Source organism: Coloeus monedula, assembly GCF_965178545.1.
Source record: "Coloeus monedula genome assembly, chromosome: 3".
NCBI lineage: Eukaryota > Metazoa > Chordata > Aves > Passeriformes > Corvidae > Coloeus > Coloeus monedula.
Window position 1 is genome coordinate 109,612,960 of NC_138783.1, and position 22,790 is coordinate 109,635,749.

A 22,790-nucleotide genomic window follows, 5' to 3' on the forward strand; every position below is an offset into this window, starting at 1 on the left:
CAAAAAAACCAACATGGTAAACTTTAATTCCAGTTTTAGCTTTATCATTTAAAAATAAGTTGGAATTCTGTAACAGAAAAACACAGTAGCCAAGATGTCGCACCAGCAGCATTTCAAATATAAATGAAGTACAAATATCCATGGAAACTCATTACCTTTCAGCTTAATAAGAAACATTTATCTATTAAAATGAAATCAACATACATCATAGAACTGTCTGTTAGACTTTGGGGGTTCTAAAGAAACAAAAAGTATACTGTGGTGGTGCCTTTCCCCTCTGTCCCCAGGCCTGCTCTACCATTTCAGGTGCACCTTGAGAGGCTTTTACCAAAACTGCTGAGTGATGAAACGCCCCTTGACCACACCAGCTTTGGGGGTGAAGGATCTCTGACCATACCAGGGGCTCTTGCATGATACAGGTGGGAACAGCACTGACTGCAAGAGGAACATCAGCTGCCTGACCAACATGGGGAACCATCAGTCATACCCAGACAGCCTCGAAACTTTTTCTACCTGAATCAGCCCACATGGAATGGTACCATTTTTGCTGGAGTTCTAGAAAAAATTTCCAAATGTAATTACTGATCTGAGGATGGAAATTTTGCAGATGACTAAAGCCAATCATGTTGTGACCCTATGAACAGTGGTCCTGAGTGAGGCCCTTTGAGCTCTCCTTGACCACCACGGGCTGCAGCATCTTTGAGTGGGATGCATTTTGGAGCTCCAGAACCCTCACATTTGGAACACTCAGAAGACCATCCCTAATGATGAGGCCTAGGCTGATACACCTTCATGCATCCCTACTCCTCGAGGTGCAAACTCATGCCTGTCAGAAAAGCTAAGGGATTTCACCTGAGTATTTCACTGAAACTGAGGGGAGTTTCTGACAGGTACCTTTATACGCATAGATACAGTCGTATACCTCTCTTTATGTGCAGGCATGTGAACTGATTTTGGTATGAATGTTGTTATCATGAATCTGTAAATAGGTCATTGCCTAATTTAGTTGTAATTAGGTCATTGCCTCTATTTGATATTTGCTGATTAGTAATTTAGGATTTTCAAATGGTTAAATTTCCTATGTCCCAAAAGCATGACGTACTGTAGCAAAAACATCAAGTCACCAGAATTAACTATTCAATGGCTTTTCTATCATTACTTTTAAAACAAAATGTGTACTGTTGGGGTCATTAAATTTCCTTCCCTTCTAGAACAAACAAACAAATGAACACAAAGACAATAAATTTATCAGTCTAATTTCTTTGACTTTCTATTTTGCCTTGCTTATGCCAGGATTGCAGAATCATCAGCCTTGTGTAACAGGAAGCACTGCTGAAGGTATTTCAACTAACAAAAGAGGTAATGAAGTAGGATAATGATAGCAAATTTAGAAAATATCAGAGCAGGCTTTATTTGAGGCAGTATCACAAGGATATTCCCAGGTGCACGAGCTCCTCTGAGTCTCTAAACCTTATAACACTTAGAAGCAATATAAGGACTAACAAAGACTCAAGAGAAAAGTTCTGGTCAGTCATCATAAATTATATTTGTCTTCCAGAAACCAAAACAGTACATAAATATAACACAACCTATGGGTTCAAAAATGTTAGATTACCCACTTAAACTGAAGTATATAGTTTGGACAGTATTTTTCAACCATCAAGATCAATGGTGAAATCGTTTAAGAAAATCACAGTAGTATTTTCAGTGTATTCCTAACCTCTGCTCTGTATTGATCACAAATGCAAAGTTTGGCTTTGAGATCTTGAGAGAAAACCCAGCTAAAACTGAAGACCCACTTCACTAGACAGTGTGCAATTACAAACAAAAAATCCTTGTCTTGAAGCCTTTATAATCTAACAGAAAACACTGCAGTACTTTGTGTTATTGGAACAGTTCCTGAGATCTACTTTACTCTTGAACAACATCTACCAAATGCTCATTCATTCAGAGCAGATGTTAATTTGTGCTAAGAATTCTGTTAGATTACTTGACAAAAAGCTCTCGAATAGTTTACGTGAATTTCAAAAGAATCTCACTCTCTGCAAAGTTAAATAGACAAAACCAGATTTTTTTTGGGGGGGGGGTGGTTGTTGTTGTTTTTTTTTTGCATTTGTTTTTCTTTTTTTTAAGTTTACAGTAGAAATGATTTTGCCATTGAAGGCAGAAGTAAAAGTCTTAAATACATTCATAAAAAAACCATCAATATTTGTGGGTTTTTTTCTTCAAGGAGTCAATTTACTAAAATAGCAGTATTAAATCCATCACATAAATACCTATTAGCATATCATCCCATTAAACTCAATGATTTACATACAATGTACAGAACAGATCTTTTGTAACTCAGCTATTAAAAGCAACTGTTAAAGGAAGAATGTCTTGTGCATTATACTTCAGATTGGTGTATTGCTTATTGCAAAAGCACAGAAAGAAAATTTTTGTGATCAGAATTTTTAGGTTATCTAACACTTGCTAGAAACAAACTGTGATGTAATAGATCCACAAAGACTGGAAAATGAAACAATATTCAGTTTTAATTTAAGACAATTCACTGTAGTGACTGAATCATGGGGCATAGGATGAGCTTAATGAGAGATAAATGGCCAGATGCTGTAGTGAAAAACAAAAACAAAAACAAAACAAAACAAACCTCAGTAGTTGCCATGAATATGTTCTTCCCACTAAGAGGGAGCAGAGAACCACCTTGTCTTGCTTTGGAAGACAATAGAATATAGTTATTAAACAATGGAAAATAAATAAATAGAGATGATCACCTAATTTATATAAAATAATCAGCACCTATTTCTAGCTCTCAGTAGAATAAAACTTGTATGAACTGTCTTACGTAACACAGGTGAATAATAGTTCCCATTTCCACCACACTAATGGAAAATTAACATTCATAGAACCCAGTGCTCATCTTAGGACCTTGACATTCAGAAACATTATTTATACCAAAATTGTTTCCTGAATATTTTAATTTGACTTCTAATACTACCCCAGTAGCCAGACCTTGCCCAGTTTCAGTAAATCTTTATAAATGTTCTTTTAAACTACATTTCCACAGAAATGACAACAAATTGATTTTGACTGTCACTATTTGGGGCGATATGGTGAGACACCTCATAATACTGTGAAACTGGCAAATATTTGCCATTCTAATACAGTAATTGTGTATTGGAAAATCTGTTCAGAATATGTTCTCTTCTTCTTTCTTCTTTCCCTTCTATATTTTTTGACATGACTGTCCCTTATGTACGCCAAGGGTTTGCTGTCTTTATTAAAAAACCAAACCAAACCAAAACTCAAGAAGCCATTCTGAAATCAGCAAAATTCTGAGATATGGACATCTAAAATTTATTGTAGGCAGAGGATGAATACAACAGTCTATTATAATCTTGTTCTAATTAATGCATAAACTGGTATTTGCCACATTCCACAATATTACATATCCTCAAATCATTCAATGAAAATTGAAGCTTATAAGCAGTCTCAGTATATGTGGCAAAAGAACATACCTATTTCTCCTTTTAATTAGAATCAGGGTGGGATTATTGTTTGAATTTAAAAGATATTCAGCAACTGCAAAATACTTAGACCCATAAAATAAAAGATTTTTTTTTCTATAGTGTTCTTAATTCCATTGTGAAAAGTCAGACAGATTTTAAAAATTGTGTAGTTGCTATAGGGCTTTTTTTTTGTCCATTGAAAGCCTAGATTTTGAATGAGAAGCTACAGCATATCTGTATTGTGTTGATTTTTAGAAGACTAAGAAATACAATATTTGCTGTCTGTTGAGGTATAACAGGAAAAAAAAAAAAAAAAAAAAGACTGAGATCAAACAATGTCTCTCATAAATATCTAATGTTGTCCTGAACTTCTCCCATATTCTTCATTAAAATAATATAACTTTAGAATTTTTTCAGTTTCTAATTTTAGAAGGAAAATTAATTGCATACAGCACTGCAAGCTGGCTTGATGTGAGCAACAATGTGAGAAAAAATTTCTTCCAGGAGCTTTAAATAGCACAAAAGAAAGAAATGGCCTCTATCTAAAATATTTTCTTACAAGTGTTTGTAATGAAGTATTTGCTAACTCTTTAACACAATATATCAAATAGTTTAAAAGAAAGTACTTTTTTGGAAAACAATTACTCCAGTTTTCTGGATTTTGTTTTGGTTTTTTTTTAATTCATATGATTAAGCTCTGAATTTTTGTAAATTTTTTGACAGTGTAAGGGAGAAGCTGATCTTTTGTTGTCTGCTCTGCATAAACTCTAGGGTTTTCATACTGCAGGCTCTTATACCATAGAGTGGTTCTTTTAAAACAGTTCACTTTTTGAAGCAACATAACATTAACCTGCTGTCTTGTCCAGCATGATTACTACATGGCTTTACTTTATGGCTTTAGATGTCAATGAAAAGCTATATATGATGGATAGAGTTTGAAAAATCTGTTGGGATGAATGGTTCTAAATAAGATTATTAAAACTATCCATGAAACGTGCCCCATCCAGACCTAGTTGTACTAATTCATAGAACTAATATGCACAGAAAGTTATTCCCCAAGACTCTTACCCTTTCCTGATTGTTTTATGTAAGCATTTTTATTGGCTAGACCTAGAGGGACTCCCAGGCTGACCAGTCATTAAGTGACAGGGTTCAAGTCTTGTAAGTTATCTTACCTTCACATCTGTGCATCAACACCCACAAATTTAATCATATGTTATAGTGATCCCTGATGCAATATGAGATGTACTTTTGAAAGACTTCTGGAAACAAACCAGATAAATATTTTGTGAGGCAAAAGAGCCCATATTATCTTACTTCAAAGTAGTCATTCATTTACTCACTCATTTCCCAAAACTTCCAAGACATAGTGAGATTAACTACTCTATTTATACCATGACAAAGCATTAATAGATTTGACTCTGAAGGATATTATCTGTACATCTCACTGATCAGAAATGTCCAGATTAGAACTGACACCAAGACAAATTCAGTAAAATGGAAAAAATTGCATCCTCCATTTCCTTTATTTTTTTATACACGGACAAAAAAATGCTTGCGAAATAAGTATAGACCTCAATCTCTTTCCCAGATCCCCATGTGCTAACACTCACTTGAACTGGTGAGGATAAATTCCACCAAAGAGTGAGGCAGTTATAGTCAGGTACCAGGAAGTTTGACTAAGCCAGTCCAAGAACATTTTCTCCAAGACAGAGGAAAACCCCCCATATTTATTCATTCTCCTCATGTATAAAAATCATGCCACTCTACATCTGTGTGCCAGTAGCTATTTCAATAATGTTCATCATGAAATGCTTGCAAAATGCATCCTAATTAATAACTCACAAGATTTAATTCAATTTTCAGAATAAACAATGCCATGATTTATAATAAAATGTAAATATAAGCCAAAAACTGTCACCTAATGGTGCAAGAGTAGGCAGAATCATGTAAGCAACTCTAAATTTATTATTTCCCATAGTCTTCAGACATTTTAATGTCCTACTACCAGTAGACAATAAATTAATTAAAAACTTTTAATAGGATACTGTAAATTAGGCATTGTATGCAGTAAAGAAGAATTAAATAACTAATTTATTTGTGAAGAAATACTTCTTATGGCTTGAAATAATAAGAAAAGATTTTTACTACAAATTTGGAATAAACTATTCTGGTATTTCATCACTTCCATTAGTAGCAGTAACGAAAGCGAGGAGTCTTTCAACAGTAAAAGAAAGGGTAAGGGCTTATGTATATACAGAAATTAACTTGTAAAGAGCACAGTATTATTTAATATTTTGCTTAGCATAAGGAAGGAGCAGTAACTACTTTACTAGGAATTAAATGAAAATGAAGTCCTATTGCTGATAGAACTTCAGTCAAGAAAGGCCCACGAATTTATTTTTAAGATGAGCTCAAACCAGAAAAAGAAGCTTTTTTGCTCAGTTAGGGCCCAGGTGTCTGATGCAGAGATCATGCATATTACTTGAAACATTTCTACTGAGACCTTAGAAACTGGACAAAAGACTGAACTCCATGGGAAGTCTCTGAGTCCTTTCTTAGGGGCAGTAGCATTCTGCACGCAGAGGTGTTTGATAAGAGGGTGACACTCAGTAGAAAGAAAACCAGTGATCTTTGAATAAATGATCCACTCAATATGTAAGAACTGACAGCATTCATGTATGCTGGCAATCATGTTTACAGCATTTTAGTGCCCAGTTCAGAATATTTAGTCAAAGTACTAATTTTTACTGTGCAAAATTCTAAGGAGAACATTAAAAAATAAAAAAAAACCAAAAGAAAATAAAGACCGTAGAATCTCTTGTCAACATAATAGTAAGGGATAGTGTGTTTTTTTGTATTTATAAAATAGCAGGCAATAATACATTCCTGTCAGATATATATCCTTCCAGACATGTCCTTGCAATATGAAGGACATTTTAGTATGTACCTTGATTGCTCTAATTAAATATTCTTCTAAAACAATGCTAAATTGGTTTCTCATTTATTCCAAATTCTGTATTTTCTCTCTCTTATAGAATCAGAATCAGTAAGCAATGATAGAAATCTTTTTGACCAGAGCATTTTGTTACAGTTCTACAAGCTTTCTGACAACATCTCTCATCACCAAAAAACACGAGTCAAAATTGAAGCAGATAGAACAAAACCGAACCATTTGAATCCAAACTGGAATAAGGAGAATCAGAAATTATTGCCATGACCTTTATCACTCAGTCAAGCAGGAAATAAATGTAAAAATATGAAATCTAAAATATGAAAGACAAAATCATTCTATATATAAAAGTATTTTTACAAGTTTTATATTTGGGGGAAAACAGAGCAAACTATCCACACACTGCTGTGCTTTCACGGTAGAGAATATGTGGCCTTGAGCACTGAAACACTTTTTTTCTCCTCTCTACTCTGATTGCATTTGTGCTCTACCCCAGAAAGAACTGTTTAAATTCAGTGGTTATTAAATCATCAACATCCATATAATCCAATTTAGATATAAAAGAGAGAAATTATTAGCATGACCATGAATTTCAGCACTGAAGCCTGGATTCTTGATTTCTTCTTACTTTAAACATCTACAAGACAAAAATATGATGTTCCTGACAGTATGGTGCAGCAGAAAGGAGGTCTAGAGAAGTCATGAGTCATTCACAAGCCTTTTGCAGGCAGGGATAAGTACTCTAAAATGTAAATGCTGGACAGTACAATGTATGAACAGTTTGAGATCTGTAATTTACAGAGCAATTTCTACATCTAGAGTATCCTCAGAAGGCTGAGTATAAATAATAAAGCCCATCATCCGGTATTTAAGGTCCTCTGAGACCTTAAAAAATAAACATACCCTTGATATTTATGCCAGTAAATGAAAACAAACACTCGAGAAATTAATGATATAATACAAATATTTTTGAAACAACTAAATTATGAAAAATAAAGTACCCATCACTGACCAGTCACAATAAATGAACATCATGAATAAAAGGAAATTTCTTCAAAATTCAGACCCAGAAATTCATAATTTTGCTATTGAAACTGCATCACGTAAAATACTAAGATGAAGTTAAACTTTCAACCCACAATAGGATACTAAATATAGACCATTGTGCGATTCTTAAAACCAATGCAAAGCACAAATGTTCTGGATGTTCTATATTTTTACAATAAAAATACTGTTCTTAAATTCTCAAGCAATGATTCAAGTATGTAACTTCACAGCCTAGTTCTGAAACTGTTATAGAATTCCTCTTTTTGCAGCTTTTTGGCACATACCTCTGACACATCAAAAATCTCCCCCAAGCCCCAATTCTAATCCTTGCTCGCTTATTTGCTGTATATTCACCTAGCATTAATTTCCAGTATAACATGGTGGTTTTGCTGGTTTGTTTTTGGGTTTTTTTCTATATGGAATGGAACATAGATCAGGGCTGCAAGGCAGATCACGAGAAAAGAAAATGAAATAAAGTTTAGATAGGTGACTGAAAATTATATTCTAGCATTCAGCCATGGCAAGATACAACCACAAAATACAGCACCTGAGCTACCTTGCTGATTATACAGATGGTATTTCAGTTTGGGTAATAGTGTGCTATTTTGAGAACTCATGTTCCAGAAAAAGAAATAAGCACAGGAAGTAAGAGACAAGTTGTCTGGCTACCATGTGAAAGCAGATTAGAAAAGTGTGGCTTTAGTGTACTGAATATGGTCTGATAGGGAAAATGACTGCAGCCTGTGAGAACAAAAGGAGATAAACATCAAGGAGCGAATGAAACTGAACTACAGCTCATTCCTGGCACAAAAATAAATAAACTAAGTGCAAATGTAGGTATCTGAAGAAGTTACAGTCGCCAAACATTAAGGAGTAAAGAGACAGAAGAACCTCTCTGTAATAATAGTGAGAGAAAAAAAATGCCTAAATACTTCAGAGACAGCATTTGATACATTTCAAAGGGATTACATGATGTTCTATCCATGAAACATCATTTTTAATCTTGTGTCTCCTAATCATAAAATTTCTTAATTTCTTAAAAACTGAAATGTGGTATTTCTTCTCAGCACCACAAGTTCTGATCTCAGAATGTCTAGTGAAAAATTCACAATAAGAATATCTAAGAGTTCATGACCTGAAGTGAAACTATTCTTAGATTTCATTCACATTATTTATAATGCATAAATGTTGTTTAATACCATACCATTATGCAGTAAAAAGGAACACGCCTTCCTTCCCCAAATACACCTGAAAGAACGTAATTACATTTTAACCTCTATTAACACAATCATCTAATCATACTGTTGACTATTTCACTTTATATAAGCATTTGACTCTATGTATTTATCGAGTGTTAATGAACACATTAATCTACTTTTCCAAACTAGTCCTACTTAGAAATAGTATTATGTATGTATTATACATCTGAAGATTTTGTATATTTTTCTTTTTCTAAAACAGTTCCTTCTTGAGTACCAGACTATTCACTTGCTTGTGAAAGCATTTTCAAACAAATCCTGTTAATTCTGAATATGGTTCACTAAGCAGCATGATCTCATTAATAAAACAAGTTGCTACTCTAGTAAATCAGAATGCTCAGCTGTTTTAACTGTTTCCCTAATGGAAATTCTAATGATCTCTTCAGTCAGCCTCACAGAAGCCTAAAACTTTTGAAACAAGACCCAGCAAAATAAAGAAGCAATGAAGAGAATGGAAACAGTGCAACTTCAGACTTAGCATTCTGTAACAAATAAATGTCAAATAACATTGGATCTGCATTCTTGAGTTTACTTGGAATATTTTTGCACCACTTGAATTTTCATTAGAAAGGTACTTTTGTCTGTTGTACTGAACTAAACAAAATTTTTGAGTGACAAATTTGTGAGTTCATGGGATTTCTAACACAAGGGAGAATGGAAGAAAGAAAAAGCTTGATTTACTGCTAAAAGAAAAGAACACTCTGCAAACATATATTCAAAATGTTATCATATGTCCCATAAGAAAATAATAAATGGATAAAAAATGAGAAGGAGGCTAGGTCAAAGGAAAATGTAAAACAGAAGCATTCTTTTGCACTGAAATATAAGTTTCTGCACAACAAGACATTATCTCAGGGTCTTTCAGCATGATGTTCAGTTTGGTATGAACCTTTCTCAATGATGACAAGAAAATAATGTTTCTAATCTGCTGAGACTTTGATATGTGCTACACACCCAGTGCATTTGTAACATCTATAATACATCTTACCTTTGCCTGGGAACTTTCAAAAATCAACCTCTTCTCAGAGGGAAAATGCTGATTTACCAAGGGGTTAGAAAAAAAAGAGACAAACACTTTTTTTTTCATGGATTCATTTTTTTTGTAAACGCTCATTTGAAGCTGCTCAAGGATCCAAGAATAGTGCCAAGAGAGGTGATGGTGCACAGGAAAAACAAAGAAGAATGGGTAAGGCTTTGTGACATCTTTGTGTCTACTTAGAAATGCATCTTACTTTAGTAATATACATGTTTTTCAAATTGTGGGACAGAGAAAGGGAGCTGAAGTTTCAGAGACCAAACACATAAGCTCTGCTACCTTTTACACATGCAGCAAAGAGCATTTTTAATTCCTTGATAACAGTCCATTTTGTAAATCAGATCTTAAACACCTTTCTTCAGTATTCAAAGCATTGAAAGTAATGTGCAGAAAAAAGATTTACTTGCTATTTTAACTGCTTCAGCTTAGTGTGTTACTTCACAGTTGTATCTTGCACCACATGATTTTGTTAACTTTTCAGTTCAGCAGTTTTACAGTCAAGAAACAGCAGTGTAAATCTTTAAAAAGTTGATTTGAAATATTAGAACTCAAACAACATGATTTATTTTTTTAACTGTAGACCAAGAAGTAGGTTGCATTCGAAAAACCCTCTTAACTTTAACGTTAGACAGACCTAACTTCTTTCAAGTTGAAATCAATAATTCAATCCAGCAATTCAAATGTAAAAGTGCCAATTACTTTAACAGCATCTTTTTCTTGTGCACAAGTAGAAATTTATAACACGAATCCAGGGTTTGGTCAAGTTATTCAGCTGAAACTATCTACTTCCAAAACATCAGTTTAGAATTAATTCTTCCTAGCCATTACCATTTGAATCACATAAGAGGGAAATGAAATAAACTACCAAGAAACTAGTGTTATTATTTTCCTTATGATGCTCAAAGAGCTTGCAAGATGAAAAGCATACAAATTGGAACTGGACACATAGCAACTCAGTGGCTATTCTGTCACACTGCATTTCACAAATAAAAGCATCCTCCAGATCCTTTGATTAAAACATGAAATAAGCAAAATAAGCAATACTTGCAAGACATAGTTCACAGAATATCTCCTGTACAGCTCAATGGTTAATCACATTTCTTCCACAGACTTTAAAATTAAGTCTGATACTTCTGCTGGTCATAAATATCAAATGGAAATTAACGAGCATTTTAAGTAAAGACCAAGAAATATGTAACTGTGAAAGTATCACAATATACCATGTCATCCCATATCTTATTTCGTTTAAAAATGTATCTTCCAACAAGCTAGAGAAAATTCTTAGTTAACCAAACAGACATATCTGAACAAAATTGTCACTGTCTACTCAACACTAGAAATCCTCCTTAAATGAACTGCAAAACTATACAGATTACCTAGACCTGAAAATTTCTTAAACTCTGCAGAAAAACAGAAAATAGGCTAATCAAATCATACCTGGATAAATTGCTTTGTTTTCACAAGCCCCACGTCTCCAGCTTCTATCTGTGCTCTTGACAGCTTCTCTTCAGTTTCACTTAGCCAATGATTAAATCTCTTCATGTCAGAATGAAAAATCTGCCACTTTTCCAAAGATTTGTCAAACCGTCTGCAAGTATAAAAGGAGATGAAATAACAATCTATTGATACTTTATTTATTGACTAGAGAAAAAAAATAAAGATAATAATGTTGGATGTCCCAGGTTAAAGTCGATGTAATATTGATGGCATAATATATTAGCATTTATAACAGTTATATCAAATGGCAATATGGCAGAACCACTGAAGTGAAATTATCCTTAAGAAAATGTAGCACAAAACAGAGTTTTATCAATTTTAAATTCCTTCTCAAGAAAATGCAATGGTCTTCAAGTGAATTTCCACTTGCATTGTGCAAAGGGACACTTTATTAAAACCTTTTTTCTATATGTTTCACTTTGAATATTTTATAAAGATAGTTATGCAAAAAAAGAATAAAAAGTCCTGAAAAACAAGGATGATTGAAAAAAAAAAAAGAATATTAGAAAAATAGGGTTTTGAACAGTAAAAAAGGATGAAAAGTATTACTACCATGTCTGCAAGTCTACAGTCCACTACAAAAAGACCAGGTACATTGGGAAGACCTGACCTGGTTTTGCCTAAAGTGACTGATTGATCTTCTTCAACAGCTGTTTGACTTGGCCACTGCCAAATACTCAAGGAATGAAATGAAGACAGAATTATAAGGGGGTTTTGCAGATAGCCTAAGTCTTAAGAAATTCAGTTATCCTGTGTGTTAGATTGGTGTGGAAATGTAATCACTAATCAGAGATTAGCCAGAATGCTTTGTTAGAAGATCATCATTAAATGTGCTACTGTTGTTTAGTTTAATAATCCTCCTTTACAGGATTATAATAGATTTTAGGGTGTACTTAAAGGATAAAAACAAAGATGCTCAATTATTTCTCTAGGAGATAATCTGGTTCTGTATGGGCAAACTATATGATTATTTGAATGTTAAGGAGTTTAATTCACCAAACAAAATGACATTACTCTCAGGGAATACAGATAATATTTTCCATTTTACTGATGATTTTTCATTTTTTAGAAGAAAATATAAGCAGACTATTGACCTGATTAAATACTGTAGTCAGTCATCTAACTTATTAAAATGACTGTGATCATTTATCATGCTTACCATATTTTATTGTTCAAAATTAGTCAAACCATAATTGATAGGCATATTATAACAGGGTTTTTTTATAACTAACTTACTCAGAATTACAAGGAAAAATAAATTTACTTTAAATTTTCACCTAGAAAATAAAATTAAAATTCCATTTCTTTTGGTCCAGAATGGTCTCTTATTTTGGACAGTACGTTAAAATATTTTTCTCCTGTTCCTCACAAAGAAAAATTACTATTCTCAGCATGACAAAGCTTATCAGAAGCTTCAATGTAAAAAAATTCAGTAGGTGTTGATATTAGTATCATTGAATTTGCATTCCAGAACTTGCAAACTGAATCTCCCATCACTCTATATTCCTCCGTTGCTCTGGGAAATAAGAGTTGTAAGAAGAAGAAAAACAAAAAGTTGCAACAAGAAGATATGCATATTTAAACCTTAAAAGTTTCAACACCAGTGCTTATTGCTCTTGTCTAAAAACACCTTGTTACACTCAGTATAAGCCAATATAAAACACCAGTAAAAAAAAAGAATTTATCAACAGGCAAAGCCACTAAAATCCAAGGCTCTTGCAGTGATTAAATACCTAAATACTGTTACAATTATAAGAGAAAATGTAATTTTTTCTGCAGTGGCAGGTGGGGGTCCATTGGAACATTGTCAAGCAGCTTCCTGCTCTGGGAAGTTATGGGACACCTCTCCTGAGTATACCTGAGTGAAAGCTTCCCTTGCTGAATCTGTGAATTACATCTGCTTAAACACAGGACTACTTCAAATAGCTTTTAAAACCTTAAAAACAAAGAGGGTTTTGTTTGCTTGTTTGCTTGTTTTACCATGTGCAATCCTGTTACCAGGTGGTAAGTTCAAAACCCACAAAAGGAGAAGGCTAATTAACTACCAATTCTGAACAGCTAAATTGCTGAAGGCTTGGCACAGCAGAATGGAGAATAAATTCATAAGAGAGCAATACTCTGAGGACTATGAAAACTCAGAAAGCATATGTCTGCCTCAGGAATCCCCAAGTACACAATTTGGAGGATGGAAAAATTGAAGGCCTCATATATCCTTACCTAGGGATCCACCCTTGTTTGCCACCAGAGATGTGTCATTGAGATAAAATACCCTAGTGTAGCCATTCACCTGTGTCTTCATCTGCTCAAACCCTTTCCCTCAGACAGGCATAAGCCAAAATAATGTGGATAGTAGGTGATGGTGTGAAATCTGGGCAGTATTTCCTTTCTGATGTGTCCTCTGTTTTTCTTAGCATGTGCTCAATAACAAGGTGCAAACAGACACCCCAAAGCCAAGCAGGAGGTTCTGGATGAGAATATATGACTTGTACACTCTAGAAAGCATATAAGCATTGTACATGAGCTCTGACACACTAAGTCAGCTTTATTCCTCTATCTCGAGTTTGTTTGGGTTGATGAGTGAAAAGACACTGTCACACTGGCCCAATTTTTTTGTATATGTACTGACACTCCAACAGGGACCATGTTAAGCGGTGGCTTGTGGGAGCAATTGCATTTTATCATGTTAGTACATAATGGATTTATTTTCCCTCTGAAGAGCAAGAAAGAAAAAAGTACCCAAAGACAACTGCTGAGGTAATACGTAGCACAATTTACACTGTCATAAAAATATTGGCAGCTTCCTTCCTTCTACTCTTCTGAACCCTTGGACCTGACTTGCTATAAGTAAAATTTAATATTCTTTGGTAGCCTTGTGCATGATATTGCACATGGATTTACAAATGACAATTTGGATATACTGTCAGTGGAACTCTATATAATGGGAATACACTTGATGTTCTGTGTCACAAGACTGGTGTTTTTAAGAAGCCATGCAAAGGTGAAAGGAAAACAGGAAAGACACACACATAAGATGGGGTACAAAAGGTTATTGGTTTGTTCTTGTAAACCAAATCTTAATTCTGCATCTATGTTTTGATTAATTCCTTGATATTTTGATAACATTCCTTGATAAAATATGAAACCCACTTTTGTGATACATTCTGGTTTAGTAAAACTTCACAATCAATAGACCCACAGAAAAAGAACCCTATTATTTATACACTTTCCTAAAAGACATGGCTTATGTCATGGAAATTGTTACCGTAAGAAACATGCATTTTATTGCTCATATTGGAAAAACATTCCGTAAACCTCATTTCTATACTGTTGCTAAACTATACTGTAGGATTATGCTAATATTAACCCACAAATTATGCAGTTTTGTCATCTTAATTCAGCGCAATTAGCACCTTGTAAAAAATATACAAAACATCAAAGTAGTATAAATAATTATGTATTAAAATGTGAGAGCATTAACTTTAATACTTAAGGCCATTCTTACAGATAACAAAACAAGAAAACTTGGTTTTGTCAAGCAACTTCTACAATTAAATTGCTTAAAAAAACAGCTAACCCATTTTCAGAGGTTTTGATGTTTTCATTTGATTTCATAGAATTCATATGTGTTCTTAATTTATATTTAATTTCAGTATCCTCTCTGCATTTGGACTCAAAGTGATTATCTCATTTTAGACACTGCTACATCTAGATCCTGATCTCAGGTTTTGCTGTGCATCTGTTCTGGGACAACACTTAGCTGTACATATTCTATTCACAGCTTTGCACCCTGTCTTTCACCCATAAACTACCAAATGATCAGAAATAAAAAATAAACTGTGACCAAAACAACTGTAGCAATGCCATCCATCAATTCAAAATTTAATTTCTCTCTTCTTTGCAGAAAGTAGGTTCTGCAGAATTACATAAATTAAAAACGTTCTACATTACAATTACATTAGAAATATTTTGATATCTTGAATTGTATTGATTGTATTATTCTTCTTGCCCTAGTTACTGATATCATATCATTCAGTGTCCATCAAAGAAAATTACAATTAAATTGGCTATGAAAAAGCAAGGTCGTGTCAATTTTTGTTGGCTTTTAGGCATATACAAATCCATTTTTATTATACATGAGAGAACAATAAACTTAATAACCATTTACAATTAATAATTATACAGTAAATCCATTGGATTCTAATGGATGCTGTGCATCAATAGTTTAAATAGAAACACTCCACATAATTTATAAAACATACTTTTTTTTCTACACTAAACACAACTATTTATTATGCATATGAACTTCAAAATTTCAATTCTTTATTTCCTACAAAATTTTCCTTTATCAGAACAGAGATGCAATCATGTATTTTAGAGAACTTTGCCTAGACACCTGGATTAAATGTAGGCAACACCTTTGCCCTAGAGAAAATAAAGAAATACTTGATTAAGTGTGACCTCAGTGAAAGAGTAGCATATTTTGCAACTCTCTTACACATTAAAAATATCCATGGAATTGGTAATAAAACCACAAATTTCCTTTCATAGAAATGAAGCGTAACTATAAAAAACATGATAAGGAAACGCCAAATCAAGCATTTTACGTGGAACAAACAGTGGCTCAATTTTATGGAAATCCAAACCAGTATTTCTGCCTGCATGTGAAGGGTACTGTACACATTTCATCCTCACAGTGGGTGACAGTGTACACTGCACTTCCAGCCAGACTACTGCAGCGTGTTAGGAATACCCACCCTATGGTGGCAACCACCTGATAAAATTAAATATGAGTGAAAAATCACATTGACTTCTGACTGTCAGGGTGATGTTCTCCTCCTTCCCCCAGCCCAGGCCCTCTGACCTGCTTAAGGCCAGCTCTGATGTGGCACAGCAGCATGAACTGTCATCAGGCTTTAGTGAGAAATGACTGCAAGAAATCTCATCTGGGGTTTCTGCCCAGGGCTTCAGGGCCATTTTTAAACTCAGACCTTGACCTGGGCTACTCTGTTAAGTCTCTCCACACCTTGCTCGCTGCAGCCAGACCAGCTCTGCTCTCCACCTTCAGGTACAGTGGGAACTTTGGGAGAGGCCCCTGCTTGCAGCCCCTCACCCCAGCCTTGCTGTGCCTTGACACTCTCAAACATCTCTTCTGGAGTTCTCCAGAGCCAGAAGCCCCAAAAGACCTGTGTGCTGCTGTTTGCACAACACACTGAGCAAGCATTTCTACTGTCCTTCAGTGTCCCAGTTCCTGTAACAGGATGGTGGCTGGAAGGTGGGGCAGCCAGCACAGAGGATACATCCTACAGAGGGGTGTTAGACTGCCTGGACTGCCCAGCTACATCCACATCCCACTGACCAAGGGTCCATTAACTGCTGGAGCACACTGGATGGGCTGCTGGAGAGAACCCCTTCCACCTGGTTTTCATCTGAACTAAATCCAGAGCACTCTTTGGTGTGAGACAGAGCACAGCAAGCAGCTGATCCCAACCCAAACAAAATACTCATGGACAGATTCTAAGTCAACACCAGTGAAATCCAGCAGGCAATTCTGGCTCCCAGGATCTGCTTCAGATTCAGTCTGGGACAAGGCTCCACGATAGTTTCCACAGCCTGGACACAGAGACAGGTGCAAGACCCTGAATTATAGACAGCTGGAAAATCATATCCAATTGGGGGAAACCAGTTCTCAGAAATTCCTCAAATTACCATCATAATTCATAAATAAAAAATTAATTTCAGTGTATTTGTGGCACAGAGCATAAGTATGTGTAATGCAAAGTATATATTACAGGATGTCCCCTCAGTATTCCCCTGTAATTACTATGAAGTGCTTAAATCCTATGGTTTCCAATGACAGAGTTCTTAGTTCAAACTGTAATAACATGTTTTATCCTCCAAAATTGCCCTGTTCAATTTTATGTTTCCACTGCCTGTCTTGAAATCCCCCTACAATGGGGGCTTTAGAGCAGGAAGAATAACAGAAAACTGATGATACCAGTTAATGCTGGCTGTTGAGTCCCTGAGCCTGAAAGATGTTATTTATCCTGTTTAAGGTGTGGTAGGTGTGTACAGAAATATATATATTGGAAAATTTGGCTTCCTCGTTTCACTGAAAATTATAGTAATAACAGAGCACTTAGCATTATCTTCTTAAAGTACTGATGCCTGTACTTGCACTAGGTCTTTTTTTATCTTTTACAGCTTTTCAGCCAGTTAAAAACCTTTTTAATATGTGATTGCTCTTTGGGGGTTTTTTTAAGTTTATAATAAAATTTCATTTTAAACTCCTTTTCCCTTTAATTTGGAAAATTCATTCGAGATGAGAAACCTAGATCCAAGTCACAGTTACTAGATCTTATTGTAAGAGTAGCAGATAGTAAATAGTTCTGTTTCTCTGAAACTAATACGTTGATGACTTACAGACCTTATAGGAATGGAAAAGCAGAGAAAACTATATTGATAGAGGAGAGTGTGCATCATACTGCTGCCAAGGAGAAAATATTTTTAGGTCATAAAGAGCCTGTTTAGATAAAGTACCTTACAGTGCCTTTTCTGTGTTTAACAAAAACACCTTAAATAATTTTGACATCTGTTAGTACAATAGAAAAACAAACAAAAATCTATACTAAGAAAGTGTATTTTCCAGTATCATTAAAATTAGTAAGCATTTTCACAGTAGTGGCATTTGAAAGCTTGCTTTTTACCTTTGACTTCTGTGAATAATGATTTACTGTAATGAAAAAAAGTATTTGCAATGTCCAGAATAAACAGGAAAAAGAAAATGCATTTTGTGAAAAAGAAGATGAATGGTGAAGGTTACCATAACAATGGCAACTACTACCACCTAAAATCTAAAAAAACCTAAGTGGCATGTTTATGAGGGATTATATTTATACAAACATATATATATACAAATATATATTCTCCATATCTATAGATACACTAATTATACACACTAATTTACAAAAAATAAATGTTCAGCATATTATATATATTAGTTTTGTGAATAAGAAAAAACCTTCAACATTGTCAAGTAAAATTTATCAAGCTAGAAGTTCTTCATGAATAAATAGCAAAAGACATTTTGGCTAATGCACATGATTGCAATATGGAGAATTTAAACAATGTACAGATGCCTACAAGGGCCAGTATCAGAAAGTTACCTCTAGTATAAGTAACATGCAGTAGAGAACAGGTTATATTCTACCACTTGATCCAACTCACTTAGGAAAGTTTCTAATGGCTGGATGGAATAGCTTCCAGAACACAATTATGAGTCCTGAAGGTAATTCTCAGAAGCACAAACTGTGGCTGTCCCATACAGGGGAGGTTTAAGTTGGATCTTAGGAAACAGGTCTTCACCCAGAGGGTGGTCAGGCAGTGGAACAAGCTCCCAGGGCACTGGTCACAGCACCAAGCCTGACAAAGCTCAAGGACAACACTCAGGCACATGGTATGACTCCAGCACTGCCCTGTGCAGGGCCACAAGTTGGACTCAATGATCCTTGAGAGTCCCTTCCAACTCAGGATACTCTGAGTCTGGGTCTAGTAAAGAATCCCAAACATATCATCCTATCTGTTCATCACTGATCTCAAAGAATAAAATTTGTGTGAAGGTAGCTCAAATTATGCAAGCAAGTTATTAATTCAAAGAAATTGGTGCTGAGGTGAGGCTAGAGGCCAGATTTGTACAATGTGAAATGGTCAGCTACTGTTGCAAAGGCCTCCATAAATCTTTCTGGGGAGTGGAGAGTCTGCATTGCACATCCTATTCTTCAGCAACCAGGAGGAAAAATACAGAATATAATTGAAACTGACTCTAAGGTTATGCAGAGTAAGACTATAACAGGTAAGTTTAATGCAGTTTCTGTCTTTAGTTCTCTCATACTTCAAACATCTTTGTTTTGTTTTGTTTTGTTTTAGAACACAGAAGCTAAATGGAAATCTAGTCTTTGGGGATACAGCACTACAGCAAGAATCAATAGAAGCTGAACAGACATGGCCTGTTTATCAGAGAAAAGAAGCTCGCATATTATGAAGCTCTGATCTTCCATATAGTCCATATGTCAGTCCTACTGGACAGTAAGAATTATTCACAGAATAAAATATATGAAATGGAACTTAGAAATAAGGTTAATTTAAAGCTGACATGTTCAGTTTGACAGTCTTTCTTTCAGTAAAGAAAGTAATTAGTAGAATATATGTGTATTTAGATTTGCAGTCTTTAATTCAGTCGTAACAGTATTATGTTTGTTTACTCATTCATTAAAAGTTTACATTGAGATATTAGAGCTCTGTTTAATATTATAATTAACATGTTCAATTCTCCTCTGATTTGAGTACAGTAACTTTTACTTTCTTGCGGAACAATGTGCAGTTACAATCCTAAAGAACTATAGTTAGATTTTAGGAATACCAAATTATGAAGAGAAAAAGGTGATATTTCAAAGCAGTTACAATTAACTTTTAGTTATTAAGTGTCCCAGCTAGAGATATTTTTAGTTAATACCTGTTAATTGAACTGTCAGGTATATTAAAAGAGACTTGATTAAAATGTCCATACTTTGCCACTGCTACTGTGACCTAACTATTTAATAAGGCACATTTTACTTGTTTATAGATAAACTAACCAAAGAAAAGTGTTGCGCAAAACTCTACAGAATATTCATGTTGCATATTTCACTAGGAAAATTTTTCTTGTAACTCATGTTTGATGTTTTAGAGAGACCCACTTTGGTATGAAAATTCACAACTATAAATCTTTTCAGTGTTATATCACAGAAGAGAGCTTTGGGTGCTTTATTAGCATCAAGAGCTGGGCAGCAGGATGGAGCTGCCCATCTTTTAAACATGCACACACAGTCATGTTAGTTAGCACATACTGACTTCATAGGTGTGTTTACAGCAATAAGTGTTAGGGTCTTTATCACCACATTATGTTTTACAAAAACATTAATCAGGCACTATGAGACGTTAAGTCCAGGAAAATTTTTTGAGTTATGTACATTTGGCCTAGTTCTTTCTGCAGCTGCGGCCTCTGGAGTCTATAGCTTTTTCTGTGTCATAAAAAAAGCCTGAGAACACTTTCTAGGAAAATTGTCCAGGATTCACAATGAGAATTTTAAATGTTATGTAAAACAGGCTTGTGTTGAATTTAATGTAGATCTTTTAATTTGCCCATAAAATCAGGGAGTTTGGAATTTGGAAATAAATCTTCCAAGAAGGTTTTCACTTTTCCTCAAAGCAAAATAAATAGCTATAGTTTGGACTGTGGCATCATTTACTGTTTCATTAAATTTACAGAAAAGCAAATTGAAGCAGGAAAGAATCTTGAGGAAGGCTGTGAGCAACACATAAGAGAAGAAGGGGCAGGGCAAGGCTTGTACTGGAATATTATTAATTAATTTTTTTCAATACTGATCCTCTTTGTTAGAACGAAGTATGTCTTCTATGACTATTAATATTAAGCACAAAAAACAACTCAGTTTTCACAAGAAAAAAATGAGGTGATCTTAAGAGCAATAAGGAACGACTAAGAAGTGCAGATTTACAACAGGGACTGAAAGGGATTTAATTCCCCACCCTTATTAATCATAGTTCCCACCTTACTTTGTGGCTGGCATCTCAGGGAATTCCAGCCTAGCAACACATTTTTTCTCCAACTCTTCAGATCTGCTTGCCAGATATACAAGAGAGAAATGGCAGTTTAGGCAGGAACCAAAAAGAAATGGCAGTGTCTCCCTGAAAGACAAACCTGACACTCCAATCCCAGTCATGTCCCATGACCCACCATGGCTGCAAGAGATCATTACTATTTCTAACAGTGCTTGGACAAATAACCAATAATTTCAAAGTGTCATTACATTTTGCTTAGAGTTTGCAGAACTGCAGTTCCAGGGTACAAACTTACTTATAAGTAGAAAAAAGCACTGACTCAGATTTTCACAAAAAGATTTTGAGATTCCCAGTGCTTTGCCTCCAGCACTAAAGAAAGTCTTGAAAATCCCTCCTTGCTTGCCAGAGTAACAAGCTAACTGCAATGGATGCTTCTGCAATTGGTTCTCCACAGATACTTTTTCCCCTTCCTCCTGTAACAAGGAAACACAAAGCAGTGGTCCCTGGAGGATAAAGTAATGACAGAAAAGCAGCTCTTTAATCTTAAGCAACTTCCCCTTTCTGAAAGGGGGAAGGCTATATAGTTCCATTTACAAGATGACAGCCAGCTTGATTTTTCGAAAAAGAAAATCCCTAGAGTAGTTTAAAAAAGGCTCTCAGTTCTCTGCCAGCTCCTGGGGATCAATACAGAATTCTCATTCAACTAATTCCTCCCAAATCACTGAGGGAAAAGACATGCTAAATTGTTTAACTAGGGAAGAACAGTTGTTTTCGATTAAGCTGTGGTAAGGTATTTTTTTAGTTCTCTGGGCCCTGATTATGTCTTTTTCAGTCCCAGGTGAATCTGGTGCCTGTCACAGGAACATTCCAGCACCAGGAAAGAACCATACTGATCCTAATGGGGCTTCTGCAGTACAGAATGGACTGAAATTTTTATGAAAGTGGTACTTAATTGTAGAAGAAAGAAATAGCTGACTAAGCACATCGTGCTCTGTAAACACAGATAAAAATACTGCACCCACACCAAGATCTTCCTTATATTTCTTAGAGAAATCTTACTTTCATTCTTCCTTTAACAATACAAGGTCAAATAAGTAGATTGAGATTATTTTAAAAAATGTGTTTAAAATTCAAAATTTATGGCTCTACATACTTAAAAAATAGCCAAGCAGGTATTCAGCTTGCTTAAAATTAGTGCAGAAGAAAACATGCTGCTCATTTGGAGACATAGTCACACAAAGGAAAGGGAAGGAGATGAAAGGTAGAAGGAATCCTACTCCTTTCTGTGCTAGCAAAAAAAAAGCCTCGTAAAACAAGCTGTTGAAGAATAAAACAATCTTTCTTATTTTTGGACATTACCCCTAGGGAAAAGCTTTGACACAGCAGCAAAGTCTACTTACCTATGCTTTGCTTCCCTTACATAGCAAACATCTCAAGGTTCCACTTCAGGGGTTTTTACTAGATGGAATTACATCCTTGTATTACAAGGTTCTGTAATTAATTTATTCTACTTACTATAAATATGTCTCAGTAGAAAACCAGATGACAGAAGGAGTTGCACATTAGTAGAAATCACATACAACACCATTTGTATTACTTATAATATCAAGAGCATTAAAATGAGAATCCCTTAAAATTATATTTAATCCTAATTGTTAGATTCTTCATTGTCAGAAGTAAAATCTTCTTAACATCTTCTATGTAACTTCAAATACTTTTTTTCAATAGAAATTTAATTCAACAGCCACCTCCATAGAACAGTTTAACTGTGTATGTGCAATGTACATAAATATATACTTGTCTGTATATAAAGGCTTTATTTCAATTTTTCACTCTTTGCCTGGTATACACTGATGACTTCAGTGCATAATTTA

At 34.8% G+C, this 22,790-nt stretch overlaps 1 protein-coding gene across 5 annotated transcripts in view; it reads right to left on the reverse strand.

The window, feature by feature from the left end:
• The window catches only part of DMD (dystrophin), a 999,626-nt gene that overhangs the window by 539,275 nt on the left and 437,561 nt on the right, over positions 1–22,790 (reverse strand). For all 5 annotated transcript variants that reach the window (XM_082277447.1, XM_082277448.1, XM_082277450.1 and 2 more), the window contains one exon: positions 11,242–11,392. In XM_082277447.1, the coding sequence (XP_082133573.1) occupies positions 11,242–11,392 (151 nt within the window). The remainder of the gene's footprint in view (positions 1–11,241; positions 11,393–22,790) is intronic.